Genomic DNA, 22,810 nt, shown 5'->3' on the forward strand with positions numbered 1-22,810 from the left:
AGACTCCGCTTACAGGTCACTGACACGACAGGCGAGAGGGGAAAATTGGCCGCTCCAAGAGAACGACCTGAATGTGGTAGGCGTGACGGGTACCACTTTGGGAATCCTTGGGCGAGTACCACTAACAGTCAGCTTACATGAAAAGGTATGTTCCTTTCGAGATTTATTTTATGTATCTAGCAGGTTTGCCTTACCTGTGGATGGGATCTTAGGATTAAACGCCATGAAAGACCTGCACATAACCATAAACCCTGAAAGCAACGCGATCGTGTATCAAGGACGACGCATACAGGGGATGGTAAATCCATCGCCTATGTCACCTGTAATCCCGCCCTCAGAGGGGGAAAATGACCAACCCACCACAGACTCAGGGTCTGCCACCGCCCAAGTGTCACCTCTTACGGTCAAACCACACGAAAACATTACAGACTTGTGGCGGACAGTAACGGCAGTCGTAGAAGTTCATCAAGTAGTTCCGGATCGTGCTGCAAAACTTGTTAAAATCCGGTTACCTAACGCTCCTCCAACGGGCAGTGATGTGTGTATCGACGGAGCACCACACAAACACCGGGTGACGGTGGAGGTAACTCTCGCGATAGTCAAAGAGGGAGGTATTGCAGAGGCATTGGTAATAAACACGTCAGGTCCCCTGTATCCTTAAAACACGGGGTTAGATTATGCCAGTGTCTAGTGTATGGGAAAAATGTAGCCCCGGAACCAGCTGCATACCCTTCAGCCCAAGTCTCAGGCATAACCTCGGCGTGTCAGGCTTCTCCCGAACAAGACACAGCTAATTTAGAGGCATTCCTAAAAGTTGCACACAATTCCGAAATTAAGCCAACCTTAGTCCAGCTGCTGGAACATTATAGGGGGGCGCTTGCTCTACCAGGCGAGCCGCTTGGAGTTACGCAGTGTGCTGAACACAATCACATTAAGTTAAAACCCAATACCAATCCTGTATATATCAATGCATACAAGCTCCCCCACAGTCAGAGGGAAGTAGTGCAGCAACTTATATCTGATATGTTAGAACAAGGTGTCATCAAAGAATCGAACTCCCCGTGGAATTCACCCTTGTTTCTGGTTCCAGAGAAAGACGGTTCTTATCGTCCTGTGATTGATTTCCGGCGTGTGAACAACGCGACCGTGGATGATCATTTTCCGTTTCCCGTTCTTAGAGATCTTCTGATGTGTCTCGGTAGAGGAAATAAAGTCTTTACGAGTCTAGATCTGGTCAGTGGCTACTGGCAACTGCCTATGGCCCCCGAGTCCCGTGAAATAACGACTTTCAGCACGCCTCATGGACACTATGAGTGGACGAGGATGCCGTTCGGACTCAAAGGAGCTCCCTTGACCTTCCAAAGGACAATGTACAGTATTTTTGGTGACTTGCTGGGCAACTGTCTATGTGTATTTAGACGACATCATCATAGCAAGTAAAGACGTGCATGCACACATGGCAACACTAAAAGCAGTCCTACACAGACTTCAAGAGGTCGGATTAAAGCTCAAACTCACCAAATGTGAATTCTTAAAGCCTCGGATCAAGTTCTTGGGGCATGTCGTGGACGAATTCGGCATCCACACAGTGGACGACAAAATAAAAGCTATTTCCGAGTTCCCTCAGCCAACGTCGGCGGACAAGGTACGGTCTTTCTTGGGACTCGCACGTTATTACAGGCCTTTCATAAAGGACTTCGCAGCACGCGCGAGTCCCCTAACCCATCTATTAAAGAAAGACGTACCATTTCAGTGGCTCCCAGCTCAACAAACGAGCTTTGAGGATTTAAAGAAAGCGCTTACGCAGGCTCCGGTCCTTGTCTTTCCGGATTTCAAGGACCCCTTTCAGCTTTGTACCGACGCTTCGGCTAGTGGACTAGGAGCCGCTCTTATGCAAACAGATAAGTCCGGCAAAAAGCATGTGATAGCGTTCGCCAGTCGAGTACTTACAGCTCCGGAGAAGAACTATTATGTTACCCACCTAGAGGCTCTTGTCATTGTGTGGGCTCTGAAGCATTTTCGAGACATAGTGATGGGGTACATAATTGTGGTGTATACGGACCACGCGGCCATAACTGATATTTTCAAGGGAATAAACCTACACGGTGGTCTGGCAAGATGGTTCTTAACGATCCAAGCATACAATCCGGAGATAAAATATATCACCGGGAAAACAAATGTGGTCACAGATGCCTTATCTCGGAATATTCCGATAGGCGCGATTACCACCCCAGAGGTCATCCACAACTTCACTTCACCTGAGCAACACACTGCTCAGCGAGACCACCCTGTGTGGAAGAGGTTAATTTAAGCCCTCGAGTCGGGAGACGAAACAAACCTTCCTGAATTGCCAGATCTTTTCACAATTCTTCCTATCAGAGGACAACCTCCTTTGTAGGTCATGGCCAACCAAACCAGTACCTATAGAACAACTGGTCATCCCAGACAAATACGTCCCCGTGACGCTTAAGCTGGTCCATATCACACCCACTGCGGGTCACCCAGGAAGAGACAAGACGCTATCTGTCACTAGACGAAAATTCTACTGGCCCACATTACGGGTTGATGTAGAAACACATGTCGCACATTGCGTCGTTTGTGCTAAGCACAAGGGGTCCGTAAAAGGGCCAGCACCTATGTTGCAATACCCAGTACCAGAGGCTCCATGGGATGTTGTTAATATAGACTTATTACAGCTGCCCCAGAGCCAACATGGTTCGCGCTACTTATTGGTGTGCGTCGACCAGTTCTCTAGGTTTCTAGTTCTAGCGCCTCTCAAGGACAAGACAGCCACACGCGTGACCCATGCCCTCGTGACTCACGTGTTGTGTCCACATACGTCTCCTCTAATTATTTTGGGTGACAATGGCACCGAGTTTAGGAACACAGTATTGAGCGAAATATGCGCTCAGTTAAAATCACGCAATCCTTCATCACAGCTTACCACCCAGCTGCTAATGGGTTGGCGGAGAGGGCTAATAGGAAAATCTTACAGGTCCTCAGGCCTATCGTGAACGATCTCCACGATAACTGGGAGGATTGGCTGTCGCACCTAGCCGCTTCCATAAATACGTCGGTAAACGACTCTACGGGGAAGTCTCCCTACCACATCTTATATGGGGTGGAGAAACGTCTTCCGTACGACTTCCTAACAAAACCACACCAACCTTTCTACAACATTGATAGGTACGCGCAACAGCAGATGCATATGTTTTCCAAGATACACTCAGAAGTTAGGTGTACGTTAAACGCTATAAAGGTTGAAATGATGTCAAAACAAAACAAACAGGCCGTCCCGGTGGAATTAAAAGAGGGTGACACAGTCATGATTAAGCAAGCGGAAAGGAGTTCAAAACTGGGGGTAAAATTTGTGGGTCCTTACCGTGTTGTTCGGAATGTCAGGGGAAATAATAGGTTCGAGGTTCTTGAGTCAAATAGTGGAGTTAGTCTAGAAGTTCACAGTGATCGTCTGAAAGTAATTCCCTCACCCTTGGACCTTGATATTGGTAATTCCCCCTCAGAGTCAAATGTTCAACAAGATAATCCCAACACCCATAGCTATAACTTGAGACCACGAGTTTAAATACTTCATTCCCACCACTTTCAGATCATGATGTTGCGTTTTGTGATCATCTTGTTGTACCTCGGCTCCCTGCTTGCAACGACACCCATCCACCTGAAGCCTGGCGCCCTCACGGCACACATAGGAGAGGTCTTCCTCATAGAAGATGTGCTCCTCGTAAAATATCCATATACTTCCTTGACCAACACCACAGACACAATCAGGATAGTCTCAGAAAAACAACTCGGTATGGCAGACGCCATACGGGCAACGAAGACTAGGGAATCAAAGGCACCTTCTAGTACCAACTCTCTGAATATTTTTCAACTACTGGAGGATAGGATTCTGTTCTTACGGGGAAAAGTTGATGAGGTAGACATGGATTATTGTTTTCACTCAGTTCACTCTCGGGTAAAGAGGGGGTTGCTCAACATCGTTGGGTCCGCCTCAAGTTCCTCTTCGGTACGGCAACCGACGAGGACGTGCGCGATTTGCGGGACCACTACGCTCATGTACTTTCCTTTGCTGCCCGAAATCGCAGGGTGATCAACGCCAATTGTAGAAAACTTGCGCGATTGCATACTCACATTGAGGAACTGCTAGAGCAAACAAATAAGATGGTAGAGGTTATCAACATAGTTGTCAAGCAGATCGACCAGGTGAATCAGTTTCTCCTCCTAGATCAGGCCTTGCATGTACTGGAAAACGTCATTAACTCTGTCGCAACGGCAAATCAGCAGGTTATTAGCAACATGGTAGATGCAGCGCACGGTAGAGTCACACCTGCCTTGTTCCCTCTACACGATTTGAGAACGACTATCCATATCGGGTATCAAAATTATTGTCTCAAGCCTTTATTCACCCCAGACATGAGTCAATATTTTTACCCCTTGATCGAGTCCAGCCTAAAGCCCGATGCCATAATCATTCATGTTCCGTTTCAGACGGCGGACGTGTTTGAGGCCCATGAAATTGTTCCATTTCCCTTTTCCACCAAGGACAGTGTGTTAGCCCTGGACACGTACCCGTCTCTTGTCTTAATCGCGGAGGATTTCGCTCTGTATTCAACGGGTAGCTACTCACTCTTGCAATATTGCAAGGAGACGGTCTTCAGGCGATTCTATTGCTCTGCGTCTCTTTTTGCCTTCCTACCGGTCGGGGAGGAGTGTGCGAGATCGCCCTCACCCGGGTGAACGCGTCTGACGCTCTTTTACTGTGCCCTTACAAGCAACTACCACCAACACCTGTTTTCCATAAGAACTTTCAGGGTCTGCAATATTTCTATTTTCCTCAGTCCTTCTATGTATCGATAATCTGCCGGGAGGGTACCACTTATCAACGGGTTACTGGTCACTATGCCATAGCGGAAGCATGCTATATCCGCTCCACTAACATAACAACGTACCCGTCCCGGATCCGTCTGGTGTTCACGACCAATATTTCCCATCGAGTGTTTCCTCTGCGGTCTCTCGATAACATTCACTTCTCCAGCATCTCTTATGTGACTAATTCCCTTAATTCATTATCTTTCGCAAACGAAACAGAGTTTGCAGAAACCCTGGAGGATACGCTGCCTGAATACTTGCACCTCACCTACTTGTACCCTGAAATTTTTGTGCCAATGTTTCTGATGTTCGTCAGTCTCGTCGTCATGTGCTACCTTATTAGGAGGAACTTTGTCCTGCACGATTATTTGGCGGTTCAGACAAGGCGACAGGATGCAGGGAAGCCACTGGCTAGGTAGTTTTTTTTTTTCTCACGCAAGACAAAGGCAAGAAATGTGTCATTTCTCCTGATCCTGTACCTTAACATTGTACTATGTTCCCACCTATTGTTGTTGTTCTTATTATTTTTTGGAAGCTGGATGAGCATTTCATGTTCTGTCACTAGGCCACTTGTTAACTACAGATACTTGTGTCTTTATGTTTCTCCATTTATAGATTATTTCTCTGATTTATGTCGCACCCGCTGGTGTTACCTCTCATTATTTATGTCATTACTACACGAGTATTCCTGCTTAGCCATTGTTTTCATATACTTGTGCCATAAGACAGATCCTCTCTTTATCCACACAACACTACATTCACACAACATATACACCTTTTCCCAAAATTAAAATTTCAAAATGGCGCACATACACCAAGCCTCGGAGTCGCCGACTGGGGGGGGGACCACAAATTCCCCCAGGGAGGACTCCCCTTCTGGCTGCCGACCCGAGAGGTGTCTTGATAACTCCTCGAACCTCTTTCTTCTCAATTTCTGCAACATTCGCGGTCTTCGCTCTAATTTTCATTCTGTGGAACATCATCTCTTCTCCTCTAAACCTCACCTTCTCTTCCTTACCGAAACACAGGTTTCTGAGGCTACTGACAGCAATCTCTACTCTGTTCCCTCCTACTATCTCTATCCTTAATTTCAATCCAAAGCTGGATGTTGCACCTACGTGCGCAACGTGCCCACGAACTTGACTCTTCTGAATTTTCCACCATCTGGTTAAGACTTCACTGTCATTCTATTACTAAATACATCTGTGCTGTTTATCTCTCACCTAACTCTACCAACTATGTAAAATTCTTTGACTATTTGAATTATAAAGTGGAGCACATCTTGACCCACTCTCCCTTCGCTGAAATCTCCATCTTAGGAGATTTCAATGTTCACCACCAGCTTTGGCTTTCATCCTCTTTCACTGACCATCCTGGTGAACAAGCCTACAACTTTGCTATCCTCAACGACCTAGAGCAGTTGGTCCAGCACCCTACACGTATTCCCGACCGTCTTGGAGATCGGCCCAACATTCTAGACCTCTTCCTTACCTCAAACCCTTCTGCTTATTCTGTCAAACTGTTCTCTCCGTTGGGCTCCTCCGATCACAATCTTATTTCTGCATCCTGTCCTATCGCTCCTGTACACCCTCTGGACCCACCGAAGAGGCGATGCTTCTGGCATTTTGCTTCAGCTCGGTGTCTCTTTTTTTCTCTCTCTCTCTCTCTCTCTCTCTCTCTCTCTCTCTCTCTCACCATCTCCTCGTAGTTCTCGGACCACTCGTTGTAGCCGACCACCATCTCCTCCGGCATGACACCCGGCCTGTGGACTTTCGCGATCACCCTCATTGCCACGTCGCCCCGACTGCCGCCCTCAGACATTATCCTGCAGGAGGGAAGAGACAGAAGAATCACAGGCAGGGCATGAATACAGTACAGTACAATTCCTTTATACATCCTTTATATATTTACGAAGGTAGGTACAGTTTTCTAGCCCCGCGCCGCACTCCTCGCTGATTTGCCGGCTGGCTCTCAAGCTCCGCCCACCTCCTTGGCAAGTGTGGCCCGCCTCTCTCTCTCTCTCTCTCTCTCTCTCTCTCTCTCTCTCTGGAATGGAATAGACTATGCAATCACATAGTTAGTGCAGCGACGGTAGCTTGGTTTGAGTAGACTGGATAGCTACATGGACGAGGATGACAGGTGATAGTGAGGTGTGGGTGCAGTAAGGCTCTCCGGCTTATTGCACGGCCAGCTGAAGTTGCTCTCTCTCTTTCTCTCTCTCTCTCTCTCTCTCTCTCTCTCTCTCTCTCTCTCTCTCTCTGTGTGTGTGTGTGTGTGTGTGTGAGAGAGAGATGTTGTAACCCACAATCCGGGGTCACACAGGGGAGACGACACACTGTTTGTGCTAGTAACACTTGACTTAAAATACTGGTACTTTAGGAGTATTTAAAGGAGTTCGTAAATGGGGTGATGAAACGGTGTCGCCTTTCTTATATGTATTTTATTCTACCTTAATACTACTTAATATTACAAAGGGTAAAAATATTGTTTAAACCAGCGACTGGCTCACGAGACTCAATGAGTCTTCAGGTTTTCTTTCACTATTGGTTACTGACGTTAACACTGGTATAATATTGAGTAAAAACTCACACAATAAAGTATCATAGAAATATAATCCTAAGTAAAACTAAGATAATAGAACACAATAGATATGTTAGATACGCTTTCCTCTATGGTACCACATCACTCCATACTCACAGTAGCAAAGATGATTGTTCTGCCCATGTTGTCTAGGGAAGGACAACTGGGTGTATAGCACACGAACAGAGTGCTGGCTGATCTGATCCCTAGCCTGAATAAATGCTTCTTATATAGGCATGACATACATACAGACATCACGAGGGTAATACGTCAGGCGTGTGAGTCATACATCAAACTCACACCGAGCTCATACAATAATCTACCTAACCGACATGTGGCTTACACTCGATTTTAATCCTTAGTGTAGCTGTCACGCGGTGACGCAGCTTTGTTTTCATAACATTTTGTTCCGCGGTTGATCGTGTTTTGGCCGCGGTTGATTGTGTTTTGGCCGCGGTTGATTGTGTTTTGGCTTAGAGAGATAAGCAGGTGCGTTAATGGGCAATTGCAATTGTGTATAGGTTGGTAAATGAACAGTGCGTTTGGGGACAATCATGTGTTGGAGTCCGTGTTGTGCTTTTAGCGGTCGATACCGCTGTTGTCATCGGAAAATATTGCCGGAGAAGATGATGACACTGGAGCGAGTGGTGTCGCAGCCCGCGGGGCACCACATACCCCCCCCCGTTAAAATCACGCCACGTCCTCGTGGCACGAAGCGTTCCGCCCGGCGGACGTCCATGGAGGGCCAAGACGGGGATGGCGGGATCGTGGGGGAGGAGTCCTGCGAGAGACGGGACCTGAAGAGACAGAAGAAGGCCACCCCACCGGCGACGAAGACGACGCCGAGGAGGAGCAGCCACCCCCACCAAGGGAGGAAGGGGTCGAAGGCGGGGACCGGAGAGACGGATTCCTGGAGCGCGTGAAGTGCTGGAGGGAGGTCCAGCAGGGGCCAGAGACGACCCGGGCGACGGCGGCGGGAAGGGGCCAAGGGAGTCTTGGCCAGGAGCGATGAGACCACGTCACGTCCGATGTGGAAGGGGCGCGATGAACCGTCAGCGGGCGTCACCGTCCATAGTAGCAGAGGCAGGAGGCTGAAGGCGTCGGAGGGGGCACTACAGCCCATACCGAGGCTGAGGAGACCCGTCCCGTTGATGGTCTGCCTGTATTTGGAGACCGGGCTGTCCGGGCAGACCATGGTGATCACCTGGGGAGTATCGGTAGCGAAGACCCAGCCCGCAGGAGACGGGATGAAGACCGGGGGGAAGACTCTGAGGAGAGACTTAGAACACAGCGAGAGGGCGTCTGGGCGATCGAGCAAGAGAGCGATCTCGCAGCGCCGGACAGAAGTCGAGTAGACAGGGGCGACAGGGGGACATACATAGAGCAGGTGGTGTTTAGTACAGCGGTCCAAGGAGTCTAAGAGCATATAGTGAGTGCGGTCTTCAGAAACCGCAAGGTAAGTGGAAAGCGTGTCGGTGTGCAGAAAATATGGCGTGCCATCAAGATGAAAAGGCAACGCGTCCATTTTAAACACATCGAACACGTCAGAGGGATCCCCTTTCATGGGGATTTGTAAGTAAAAGTGAAGGGTTCCTGAGGAAAGCGTACCTTTAGAAATAACCCTAGAGACATCTCTATACAATGCTAAATATTCATGTGCTGCAGGGAAAAGTAAGCCTGGGTAATGGAGTGACGCATTGCTGAGCACACGAAATAGTACATCATTTGGAAGGAGGAGAGGGGAAACCTGCGTTTGGGACAGCTGAAGGCCAAGCTTGAGATTCAGAGTATCATGATTTAGGTCACTAAGTGCCAACTGAATGAGAAGGATAGTCTCCAAAATACGCATTTCCCTTCAATTTGCAAGGTTTTAGTGAGAACTGACGGATAATAGCTGAGGCCAAAGCCGAGGCGGACTCTAGACGGAGATGGCAGAATGAACATGACGGAGGTCCCGAACTGTGGCGTTGAGGACTTCCTGATGGAGGTTAAGTTGACGTCTCTCTTCTGTGGACAGAGTGTAGAGCTGGGAGAGCTTCCGTGTATCACATCTATTTGGGCCTGAGTGGCCGTACCGAAAAGGAGGTTTGCTACCGAGCCAAGGAAATCCACGGCCCCTCGCTTCTGGCGAGTCCGAAATGGGCGTCCATCACTACCACTCATAGCCGACAGAAAGCTGTTAAGATCTTTGAATAACTTCTCAAACTCAATGTGAAAAGAGTCTAGAGTGCGCCTGAGTAGACCAACAGTAGGGAACGATTGATTCATATGGTCAATCGACCATGAAACTTCCGCTGTTAGATTTGCCACGTTGATGAGAGGACGTTGGATGTCGTCCGTCTTGATGACGACGGGGACAACATAGTACCGTCCTGTCAACAGCATCTTAAAGACTGGGGAGAAGACGAGGCCGACGAATGGGTTGCTCCCGGGAGGGATCAAGGTAAGACAAGGAGAGGGCAACACCCAGGATCTGTAATTATAGGGGGCATCAGTTCGTTGGTCGTTGGCGATACTCAAGAGGGCGGTCCATCACATTGGGGAGAGAAGGGGGTACCGTATTGGAGCGTAATGAGCGACTGACACAGGGCTCTGAAGGAGCTGAGGAACCAATGAGGGGACCTCTGAAGCATCTGAGGAGACAGGAGCCGGTGAGGAGAGCTCGGAAGGAGCTGGAAAGGACAATGGCAGCGGCTCCTCGGGGAATAAGTCATGGGAGGGTCCACTTCTACTACTTGATCAGGAGAGGGTATGCACGCCTGACATTAGGAGAGTCATGGAAGCCAAGAGAGTCCTCGTGAACGACCTGAACATTATTTGTGTGAACTGTCTTGATCTTACCACCTCTAACATGACGCAGTCGTAAGACTACAGGGCTTATTTTTTCTAGCACCCTAAAAGGTCCATTGAACAAGGGCTGGAGCTTCTTTGGTTCGCCCTTTGTACATACATGCCTTAAGTAGACCCGATCTCCTACTACCACCTGTTTGGGTTTGGATTTCCTAAACATTCTTTCTGACTCCTGCCATCCTATATCTATATTGGTCTGACATAGTTTATAGGTCCGCTGCGCGACACTAGAAGTAAATGCTTTATAGCTGTCAACATCATAACAAGGTTGGAGTTTATTCTCAAGCACTTCAAAAGGAACATTTGGGTCCTGAGAGAAAAGCAAGAAAATGGTGAATCTTTCAGAACACGATGGTAGGCAGTGTTGTAGGCGTGTGTTGCAACCGGAAGCATTTGGTCCCAGATACCGCGATTGTCCTCGCACAAAGTTCTCAAGATATTTATTAAGGTGCCATTAGGCCTTTCTATCACACCGTTTGCAGACGGGTGATAAGGAGTTGTCCTTAGATGATCAATCTGTAACAACTGAGTCAACTCTCGTAAGAGAGTGTTGACGAACTCCTTTCCTTGATCCGTGACTAGAATCGGCGGGATGCTGTGTACACAGACTACGTTCTTAGAACGCAGCTGCCACTTCCTTGGCTGCCTTCGTACGAAGGGGTTGCTACCAAGAAGCGTGACAGGACGTCTATCACTGTCAGTACATACCTATAGCCTTCGTCTGAAACAGACAAAGGTCCGACAATATCCATATGGACTCTGTCAAACGGTTGGCCAACCTCTGGATACCTCATAAGTGGAGCTGGCGGGATCCCCTCTTCTTAAACCGACAACAGACAGGACAAGATCTGACATATTGCTCCACGTCCGCCTTCATTCCCGGCCAGTACGCAAACTTGCGACAGCGTGCCAACGTAACCTTAGTGCCTCCATGCCCTGCAGGTAGCATGGAATGCGCCAAAGCTAACGCGTTAGGAATGTAGCTTGGAACGATAACCAGTCTTTTCTGCTTGTTGTATTCATCGCAAACATCGCGGTAGAGAATGCCGTTCTCTACACACTTCACTAGGAGGCAGTTTTTTGAAGTGCCTCTTAGCTGCATTTAACGTTACATTGCTCCTCTCTGCAACCTTTCTCTCATCTCTCTCATGTACGTTACCACCGGTGGTTTGTTCAAAAGCATGCTTCAATTCTCTCAGTTCAGGATCGCGATCCTGGTGCTCCATGAGTCCAGCAAGACTCCAATGGAGAAACTTATCCTGTTTGTCATGTCACTCCGGAGAGGCGACAGACATGTCCTGTCCACCCGTAAGGGTGACAGACATAATTCGAGCATCCATTCGCCTTCTATCACGTCACTCTCCTGATTCCTAATCCTTGACAAAAAATCTGCTACCATGTTGCTGGAGCCTGGGAGATAATCAATACTAAAGTCAAATTCTCCTAGAAGTGTCTGCCAGCGTGCAATCCTGCTGCTAGGTACTGTGCTTTTTAACAGCCAAGTCAGTGGTCTATGGTCCGACAGGATGTGTATCCTATAACCCAAGATAAGGGGTCGGTTAGTACTGAGGCCATAGATGACTGCTAAAGCTTCTCTCTCTACCGCTGAGTAGTTACGTTCTGCTCCATTCAGGGTTCTACTAAAATATGCTATGGGACGTAAACTACCATTTTCATCCTTTTGTTGCAACACACCACCTATTGCCTTATCTGACGCATCTGTGGTGAGATTGAAGGGCTTCCGGAAATCCGGAAAGGCTAAAACAATGTCAGTCGTTAGACTGTTCTTTAGTGTGCTAAATGCATGCAATGCCTCTTCATTCCACTCCAGATGTGTCTTATCATTCTTGGTTACTTTCCTCCCTTTGAGTAAATTATTAAGTGGGGATGCTATCTTGGCAAAGGTTTCTGAGGCTACTGACAGCAATCTCTACTCTGTTCCCTCCTACTATCTCTATCCTAAATTTCAATCCAAAGCTGGATGTTGCGCCTACGTGCGCAACGACATCACTTGCTCTCGTGCCCACGACCTTGACTCTTCTGAATTTTCCAACATCTGGCTAAGACTTCATTGTCATTCTATTACTAAATTCATCTGTGCTGTTTATCTCTCACCTAACTCTACTAACTATATAAAATTCTTTGACTATTTGAATTCTAAAGTGGAGCACATCTTGACTCACTCTCCCTTCGCTGAAATCTCCATCACGGGAGATGTCAATGTTCACCACCAGCTTTGGCTCTCATCCTCTTTCACAGACCATTCAAGCCTACAACTTTGCTCTCCTCAACGACCTAGAGCAGTTGCTTCAGCACCCTACACGTATTCCCGACCGTTTTGGAGACAGGCCCAACATTCTAGACCTCTTCCTTACCTCTAATCCTTTTGCTTACTCTGTCAAACTGTTCTCTCCGTTGGGTTCCTCCGACCATAACCTTATTTCTGTTTCCTGTCCTGTCGCTCCTGTACATCCTCTGGACCCACCGAAGAGGCGATGCTTCTGGCATTTTGATTCAGCTCGGTGGGACGACCTTGTTATAGTAATTGTAGTATATCAATGAAAAAAAAAACACGACAGATAGATCACGCCACCTTGTAGGAATGTCAGCTGTCAGTGTTTACCATCTCAGTTTGTATACAAAGCATTTCATCAAGCTTAGAGGTCACCTTGACATACGTGACCAATTGTAACTTCATTATTTTCCACTCTGTAACTCGTCACTCCTTCGAGAGAGCTCGCACGACACACACCTAGCGTCTCGTCTCTCTCACCCACGCTACGCTGTATCTTAGGTTAAGAATATATTTCTTCTAAGACAGCAAGAGTTTCTCTTCACGCCCACAAGTCCCCGCAACGAAGCGTTACACCGTTACAACCTGAGGATGTACTTTTCCGATTTCCCGTGGAATGATTACTGCCTCCAGGAGAGAGACCCCTCTGTGTGTGCCCAGCGCATCTCAGAGGTGATTGTCTCTGGAATGGAGGCATACAATCCACGTTCATTTTTTACTCCTCATACTAAAAATCCTTGGTTTAATCGTGGTTGTTCTCGTGCTATTAAAGATAGAGAGGCAGCTCACAAAAAGTTCCAGATCCTTCGAACTCCTAACTATATGGCTTTTAAATTTCAGCCCGGAATCGGGCCAAATCTATTCTCTGACTTACCAAAACTGCTTTAATCAATAGAAAATGTCAACACCTTGCTTCTTCTAATTCTTCTCGTGACTTCTGGCATCTAGCCAAAAATGTCTCCTCCAATTTCACTTCTTCCCTTACTCTTTCCTCCTTAACCCTGACGGCAGCACTGCCGTCTCATCTGTCTCTAAGGCTCAAACTTTCTGTATGAACTCCACCCTGGACGATTCTGGGCATATTCCTCCTACTCACCCCCTCTGACTTCTTTTATGCCCGTTATTAAGATTCTTCCAAATGATGTTTTCTATGCCCTCTCTGGCCTCAACTCTCAGAAGGCTTATGGACCTGATGGAGTGCCTCTTATTGTCCTTAAAAACTATGCTTCCGTGCTGACACCCTGCCTGGTCAAACTCTTTTCGTCTCTGCCTATCAATATCTACCTATCCTTCCTGCTGGAAGTATGCCTTTGTACAGCCTGTGCCTAAGAAGGGTGACCGTTCCTATCCCTCAAACTACCGCCCTATAGCTTTACTTTTATGTATATCTAAAGGTTTTGAATCAATCCTTAACCGGAAGATTCAAAAGCACCTTTCCACTTCCAACCCTCTATCTGATCGCCAGTATGGGTTCCGCAATGGGCATTCTACTAGCGATCTTCTTGCTCTCTTAACTGACTCTTGATCATCCTCTTTTTGCCATTTCGGTGAAACTTTCTCAGTTGCGCTAGACTTATCGAAAGCCTTCGATACAGTCTGGCACAAGTCTTTGCTTTCTAAACTGCCCTCTTTCAGATTCTATCCCTCTCTCTGTTCCTTTATCTCCAGTTTCCTTTCCGGCCGTTGTATCTCTGCTATGGTAGACGGTCACTGTTCTTCCCCTAAACCTATCAACAGTTGTGTTCCACAGGGCTCTGTCCTATCAGCCACTCTCTTCTTGTTATTCATCATCGTATGGAGTATGCATCTCACGTGTGGGAGGGAGGGTGTTCCACTCACACAGCTTTTCTGGACAGCGTGAAGTCTAAGGCTCTTCGTCTCATCAGCTCTCCTCTTCCAACTGATAGTTTTCTACCTCTTAAATTCCGTCGCGATGTTGCCTCTCTTTTTATCTTCTATCGCTATTTTCACGCTGACTGCTTTTCTGAACTCGCTAACTGCATGCCTCCTTCCCTCCCACGGCCCTGCTGCACACGACTTTCTACTCATGCTCATCCCTATACTGTCCAAATCCCTTGTGCAAGATTAAACCAGCATCTTCACTCTTTCATCCCTCACGCTATTAAACTCTGGAACAATTTTCCTTCATCTGTATTTCCTCCTGCCTACGACTTGAACTCTTTCAAGAGGAGGGTATCAGGACACCTCTCCTCCCGAAATTGACCTATCTTTCGGCCACCTCTTTTGATTTTCTTTTTCTCAGGAGCAGCGAGTAGCGGGCTTTTTTTTATATTATTGTTTCTTTTTTTTGTGCCATTGAGCTGTCTCCTTTTTTGTAAAAACACTTTCACACTCACACGCACGCACGCACGCAGGCACGCACGCACGCAGGCTCACTTACTCACTCACCGTTCTTTGCGACGCGCACAACGTCGTCGAGGCCACTGTGTGAGATGTGACCTTCGCCCATACCGCCCGAGGTGACCACCAAGTCGTATGTGTCTGAGAGAGAGAGAGAGAGAGAGAGAGAGAGAGAGAGAGAGAGAGAGAGAGAGAGAGAGAGAGAGAGAGAGAGAGAGAGAGAGAGATGTAAAAGAAAAATACGTATATTAATCTTTACATATGAAACAACAACAATAACAATAATTCCACTCACACAACTCTCCTGGACAGAGTGGAGTCTAAGGCTCCTCGTCTCATCAGCTCTCTTCCTCTTACTGACAACCTTCTACCTCTTAATTAAATTCCGCCGTTATGTTGCCTCTTTTTCTATCTTCTTTCGATATCTTCATGATGACTGCTCTTCTGAACTTGCTAACTGCATGCCTCCCTCCCTCCCGCGGCCCCGCTGCACACGACTTTCTATTCATGCTCATCCCTATACTATCCAAAACCCTTATGCAAGAGGTAAACTCTGGAACAACCTTCCTTCGTCTGTATTTCCCCCTGTCTATGACTTGACTTATTTCAAGAAGAGTGTATCAAGACCTCTCCTCTCGAAATTGACCTCTATTTTGGCTACTCTTTACTTTTATCTTTTATGGGAGCGGCGAGTAGCAGGCTTTTTTTATACTCTTTTTGTTGCCCTTGAGCCGTGTCCTTTGATGTAAAAAAAAAAAAACTACTAATACCTTTGGGCACGGTGGAGTGTCCGCTGCCGATAAACTCCAGGAAGTCGTTGGTATAGATGCCAGTCTCCCGCTGCTTCATCATGCCCTCCGACGGGTCCACAGCGTCTATGTGCCTGTGGGAGTGGCTGTAGTAATAGCAGTAGTAGTAGTAGAAGTTATAGCAGTAGTAGTAGTTGTTGGGAATCAGTAAATTTACCCTACCCAACAGTTAGGTCACTCGCAAAGTGAATAACACACCCGTCAGACAATCCCAAACAAACAAGTGCTTACCAGCTTTTAGGTGGTGAAGATATCCACCAAGCAACTCCAGACAGCCGAACAAATAATAATCCTACCGGATCCGTGTAATAAAAATGTGTGTCTCAAATAACTGCTGAGGGCACTTAGCTGAGAAGCGGGTTTCAAAAGATATTGTTGTCTCTGAAGTCTCGTTGCCGGGTGTAGTATCCCTCAGTCAGTTAATAGAAGGTACACTGCGTCCGAGTTAATGGGTGGGCTGCAGTGCCTTGGTCTTTACTTTGTGAAGGCCGGTGGTGGAGTGAGCGAAAACCAACCACGTGGGTCTGAAGCGATATTTTTAATTTCTCTCGCCAGATGGCGTGGCTTTCCTCTCTGTTTCCATAGGTTAAAATATCCTTGCTCTTTAATTTTAATTCAGCAAGGACAATTAGTAATTATTTCATGAAAGGAAACGCTTCACTATTGTTATTCCTTTCATGGTAAATGTGGTTAGTCTTCAGGCAGTGAATAAGTTAATTCTGTCTCGGTTTGGGAGCCGATGACCGAAGTATTCAAGTACCATCGAAGGCTTATTTGAGCTCAGACGATACTCATATTTGGCTTGAACTCTCGGCCCGAGACTAGTTCCATAAGGATAATAGTTAATTTGTCTAGTCCCCCGGTTAACTGGCCTAATTCCTAACATAGTATAGCCTATCGATTTTAACTTGAGCCCTTGGGCGCGACACAAGGATTCCCCACGAGACCGCGCTGGTGCCACATCACTCCATTACTCTCCTCAGAGAGGGTGGCTACCTCTCTCTCTCTCTCTCTCTCTCTCTCTCTCTCTCTCTCTCTCTGCATGGCTGCGCAGGGCGCAAGAGTGAGATCTACTTCATTTGTCCATTGTGGCGTAACGTTGAATGGTGCAGCCTGGCGCCTGTTGCCAAGGTCCGTCAGGCGGCAAAGTTGCATGAGCCACGTTGCCAAGTGATATGGAAGGTTTACTGAGTCGTTGTCTTTCCCTCTAATCCCAGGTCGAGTGCCCCAGTCTGCGGGATCTGCGAGAGCAGTACCTCTCCCAGTGTCGTGATGTACATGGGAATTTTTCCCTTTCCCTAATGCTGGGTGAAAAGGCGCTCACCCCTGGACATGACGTCATGGGGTATCTGCAGGAGATGGGCATCCTCCATCTCCTGTAGGGTCTCTTCATAGAAAGTTCTTTGTATTTCACTAATGCATTTTTAATAAACATTTTATTATATTTTAAACTAGTGCTATATCTGAATGGACCATTTCAAAACTATCTTCCTAATAACTTTTATCACCCTTAGATTATTTAAATTATTTGCCTTCCATTTTATTACTCCGGTGCCATATGACCAAGATGTTGCGGCGCCATGAAAGAAACTCTATATCAATCAATCAATCAATCCCTCTAATCCCAAGCCATTCATAACACCACGCAGTCGTATTATGAATGTATGTAAATTCCATAAATAGATAACGTACAGACTAACAGTGAGACAAAACGTCATGCGCAGGTCATCGCTAGATCTGTAAACAATGGGGGTTTCCCCGGGCCAAGTCACAGGGCTCAATTTTAAGTTAGAGTTGATGGACTATAGTAATGCCGCTCCTGCCCGCTCCCAGTTCCCACCCAGCGGCCCTGCCTCTTCAGAAGCAGCTGTAATTTCCAACACATCATCTTCATCTCTTGGCGTTGGACTCGTGTTGAGGCTGAGGCACTGGCAGGCAGGAGGCAGTGGACTGGAGGATATTTAAGTATGGTGACCGGACATCCCCCTGTCTGCGGCCCTGCGGCACCCACCTGAAGCCTTCCCGGTGGAGTTCGCGGCCCACGCAGCCCGTCCCAGCGGCCACGTCCAGCACCCTGGCCTTAGCTCGCCGCTCCGGGGGTACCCAACGCAGCGCCTCCTCCAGCGTGATGGCGGGGCCACGGTACCCGCCTTTCCAGATCATCTAAGGGGACGGGGAAGCGGGTTATTACAGGCGGGTACCCCAGGGGCCGCATCACTTCACTCCCGGACCTCACGGAGCAGTCGCCGGTTTAACGCAAAATCATTCCAGCGCCCATGATTCTGCGTAGGCACTTGGTACCGAAGGCATCTCTCTCTCTCTCTCTCTCTCTCTCTCTCTCTCTCTCTCTCTCTCTCTCTCTCTCTCTCTCACCATCTCCTCGTAGTTCTCGGACCACTCGTTGTAGCCGACCACCATCTCCTCCGGCGTGACCCCCGGCCTGTGGACTTTCGCGATCACCCTCATTGCCACGTCGCCCCGACTGCCGCCCTCAGACATTATCCTGCAGCAGGGAAGAGACAGAAGAATCACAGGCAGGGCATGACTACAGTACAGTACAATTCCTTTATATATCCTTTATATATTTACGAAGGTAGGTACAGTTTTCTAGCCCCGCGCCGCACTCCTCGCTGATTTGCCGGCTGGCTCTCAAGCTCCGCCCACCTCCATGGCAAGTGTGGCCCGCCTCTCTCTCTCTCTCTCTCTCTCTCTCTCTCTCTCTCTCTCTCTCTCTCTCTCTCTCTGGAATAGACTAAGCAGTCACATAGTTAGTGCAGCGACGGTAGCTTGGTTTGAGTAGACTGGATAGCTACATGGACGAGGATTACAGGTGATAGTGAGGTGTGGGTGCAGTAAGGCTCTCCGGCTTATTGCACGGCCAGCTGAAGTTGCTCTCTCTCTCTCTCTCTCTCTCTCTCTCTCTGTGTGTGTGTGTGTGTGTGTGTGTGTGTGAGAGAGAGAGAGAGAGAGAGAGAGAGAGAGAGAGAGAGAGAGAGAGAGACTCGTGATCAGGGTGTTATGAATGAACTACACACACACACACACACACACACACACACACACACACACACACACACACACACACACACACACACACACACACACACACACACACTCCCAGGCTTCACGGTCTGACAGGGCGGCAGTTTGAGCCTGCACAGGCCGGATTCTTTCCGTTGACTAGGAGTGGTTACTATCCCCCCTTGAGCAAAGGGGATGGGATGTGTGGTGTGTGAGGTCCTGGCAGTACCCATCGATCGACGATAAAGAGCACTTGCTCATGTCGGGAGGGTACCTGCTGCTGGCGATTACGAGACCAACGCGTGATCAGGTCGTGGTGAATTACACACACACACACACACACACTTTACACGTGGCAATTCCTGGCCGGCAATACACCCGCGACGATCTAGCGGCTAGACCGGCTGGGTGCTCTCGGGAGAAAGTACCTTCACACGTGGGAGGAGCCGCCGGGAGCATCAAGACGTAAACTGCTAGTAAATGCAAGGGCATGAATTCACCCCAGACACCCCAAAAGGCTACTACCATATCTTAAAACCACAATGAGTTTGGTCCATCAGCCTAATATTGTAGAAATACTTTAAGTAAACGAGTTTTATCATAAGTAGTATTGATTGATTGATTGATTGTTTATTGTTGCATTTAACAACAAAGGAGAAGGGAGGAACATGCCATCCCAACCCCCAGGCATTACATAGTGTGATTATATAATACACGAAAATAACCGTTCCTTATACCTCCTTCGATATCTCGCAAAGAGATAAACATTTCCCGCAATGTTGCTGCCACTCTCTCAAAAGTTGTTTTCCGCAGACTCTGCTTCTTGTAGAGCTTATCTTGTGGGTCCCACAAGTGTCGATGCTGTCTCACTTCCTCTAGCAATGCCACCTCGGCCTCCCGGCTCCAAATCTTGTTATCTGCATCTGTCATTTCTTGTTTTATTGGCGCCGACATGTTGTTTACCCGGCCGCCGGTCGGCAATTCAAGACGGACACGCTCAGCTGCAGAGAACTTGCCGCGAGAAGAGCTCCCAGACCCAGACCCAGACCAAAAATGCTGCCGCGCCTGTATTGCCAGCCGCGAATTGCCAGGTGTAAAGCCGCCTTTAGAGGTGAGGTTCGTGATTTAAATGAGAAGAGATCGCAAGAAGAGAAGAGGGAGTTTTTTTGGAGAGTAATGGATATGAAAGTGAGAAAGTAGTTCATAGGGTCGAGAGGAAGAAGGGAATAAAACTAACAGAAAAGGAGAAAGGGTGGAAAGTGACATATACGAATATTAATGGAATAGTTTCATCGTAGATAGAATTAACGACTATTTGAGAGACAAAGAACCTGATATTGTGGGGCTGACGGAAACTAAGTTGTGACTCAATTGAGGTGGTGGGGATTGGAGAAGGTGCAAACAACATATGGAGGAGAGACAGAAAGATAAAACAGGGAGGAGGTGTGATGTTAATGGTTAAAAAAGGCATTAAGGTGGAGGAGGTAATTGAGGGTGAAGGCTTGACAGAGGTGTTGAAAGTGAAAATTGTGGGTGCTGAAGGAAGAAGGAGGCATTATGTAGTAGGGTATGTGCCCCCATGAACAAGCGTATGGGATTGCGGGAATATAAACAAATGATACAAGAGACGGTGAGTTGCAAGGATGAAATGTTGAGGGCGTGTGAGAGAATACTTATAATGGGTGATTTCAACTGCATGGAGGTGGAATGGGAGGATTGGGAGACGCAGGGGGCAGACGAGTCGTGGGGAGGAAGACTCCTGCAACTGGCAGTGGAACATGTGCTGACTCAGTGGATCAAGGAACATACCAGATTCGGGAAAGAAGGCGAGGCATCAAGACTAGACCTGGTATATATTTAGTAAGGCGCCGGAAATAATAGAAAATCTTAACGTAGATTGTCCAATAGCGAAGAGTGACCATGAGGTTGTGGAATTTGAAGTATCAGAAAAGAAAACGATTGACCGAAAAGAAAATCACAAAATTGGGAGAAGCAACTACTGTGACTTTGTTAGCATGAGAACCTTTTTTGAAAATGCAAATTGGAGTGGGCTGTTCAAAGCCAAGAGTACACAGGATAAGTGGGAGGCGTTTTTAAAGCTATACAAGGAAACCGAAAATAGATATGTCACCAAGGTAACAAAAAAGGATGTTGGTAAAAAGGAGTGGTTTAACAAGAGATCCGAGATAGTTAGAAAGAGAAAAGAGGAAGCTTGGAAGGGATGGAGGAGACGAAGAAGAATTAACTCGTGGAACGATTTTAAACAAGCAAGGAATGAATATACAAAGATTAGAAGAGAAGAAAAAAGGAAATATGAAAAAGATATAATCGACAAGTGAAAAGACCTACCCAAACTATTTTATAGACGTGTGAACGGCAAATTAAAGAATAGAGAAAAAATCGATAAACTGAAAATGGATTAAACCACATAAGAGGACCCAGCAAAGATGGCAGAGGTGATGAATAACAGCTTCCATAGAATTTTACAAAAGAAGAATTTGTACAACCCCCGGGCCAGGAAAAAGGAAGGGTTATGCAAGAGATTCAGTTAACGGTGCAGGAGGTCAAAGAAAGTTTGAACAAATTGGATGTAAGAAAGGCGACGGGGCCGGATGGAGTATCAGGGTGGATCTTGAAAGAATGTAGTGATCAACTTGCAGAGAAACTGCACTCCATAATGAGTGCCTCTCTGAGTGAAGAAAAGGACCAACAAGATTGGAAGAGAGCAAACATAGTACGGTACCGATTTTAAAGGTAGGCAAGAGAGCGGACCCATTAAATTACAGACCGGTATCACTCACTAGTGTGGTTGCGAAGATATGTGAAAGACTGGTTAAAAACAGGCGGTCGAATTTCTTAGAAAGTGAGAAAATTATATCGGATTTCCAGTTTCGGTCTTCCTCTCCCTCTGCTTCCCTCCACCATCGAGAGAGAGAGAGAGAGAGAGAGAGAGAGAGAGAGAGAGAGAGAGAGAGAGAGAGAGAGAGAGAGAGAGAGAGAGAGAGAGAGAGAGAGAGAGAGAGAGAGAGAGAGAGAGAGTGCACACGTTCACACGTGAATGCTGATGAAGGAGCGGAACATCAAAGTCTCGACTCTAGATAATACGCCTCGTCTTCTCTCTGGTGTTATTATTTTGTAGTGATATCTTGGTTTAACATGTGTTACATACACATGCTACATTTATTTTCATCTCTTAATTATGGATAAAGCCTCCCTTACTCTTCCTGAATAGCAGTGAACTTCTCCGCCACTCACAGCCGAACACGACGAACATCGTTTATTCACAACAACACTTGAGTAGCACTACTGCGACGTTGCCGGTTGGAGGGAAGGCTTACCACAGTGGGTACATGAACTCATTTCCGCAAATGTACCAGGAACATCAACAGCTCTCTCCTCCTGAATTTTGCAAAATCCAGAAAGTTGAGAATTGCGGGTTCCTGGTGCCAGAGACCAGAGCTGCACCGCTGGACTTGATATAGCGATGCCGGAAGTGTAGCTAAGGAGATCGACCACATTCTCGTAAATACTCGTTGGGGGATCCTTCAGAACTGCAGGGTTTACCGGAGTGCTGCGTTCTTTGCAACTGACCATAGGCTTGTTGTTGCAACACTCAAGCTTCATGTTAGGTCAAAAAGAATCTCGAGATGCAACACTACTGTGTTCCATCTCGAGAGGCTGAAGGACCTGGCATGTGCTCAGGAGTATGCAGTGACGGTCTCAAATCGGTTCGATGTGCTCAGCACCCTGGAAGACCCTGTAGAACTGTGGAATACCTTCAAACGTAAGACTCTGCAAGATGCCGAGGAGTGCACTGGAGAGCGCCCGAGATCTAGGAGTGCCTTTGCCTCGGTGGAGACGTTGGATAATATTGAGGAGAGTCGCGCTGCCAGACTTGCTGGGAAGCGGGACCAATACAGGGCTCTGTCGCGTAGGACTAGAGCTCTCCTGAGGAGAGACAAGGAGAGGTATGTCAGGAGTCTCGCTGAGGAAGTCGAGGGCCATTTAA

General features: G+C 47.4%; 1 protein-coding gene across 3 annotated transcripts in view; it reads right to left on the reverse strand.

Annotated features, from left to right (window-relative positions):
• The window catches only part of LOC127002542 (uncharacterized), a 40,725-nt gene that overhangs the window by 13,970 nt on the left and 3,945 nt on the right, over nt 1–22,810 (reverse strand). The window contains exons 2-6 of one of the 3 annotated variants that reach the window (XM_050868623.1): nt 18,154–18,283; nt 17,792–17,943; nt 15,742–15,854; nt 15,020–15,112; nt 8,560–8,671 (exon numbers count right to left, since the gene is read on the reverse strand). In XM_050868623.1, the coding sequence (XP_050724580.1) occupies nt 8,580–8,671; nt 15,020–15,112; nt 15,742–15,854; nt 17,792–17,943; nt 18,154–18,279 (576 nt within the window). In that variant the 5' untranslated portion in view covers nt 18,280–18,283 and the 3' untranslated portion in view covers nt 8,560–8,579. Of the gene's footprint in view, nt 1–8,559; nt 8,672–15,019; nt 15,113–15,741; nt 15,855–17,791; nt 17,944–18,153; nt 18,284–22,810 lie in introns of those variants that run through there. The other 2 variants (XM_050868621.1, XM_050868622.1) reach the window with 2 other exon arrangements.

Source organism: Eriocheir sinensis, chromosome 23, assembly GCF_024679095.1.
Source record: "Eriocheir sinensis breed Jianghai 21 chromosome 23, ASM2467909v1, whole genome shotgun sequence".
Lineage (NCBI taxonomy): Eukaryota > Metazoa > Arthropoda > Malacostraca > Decapoda > Varunidae > Eriocheir > Eriocheir sinensis.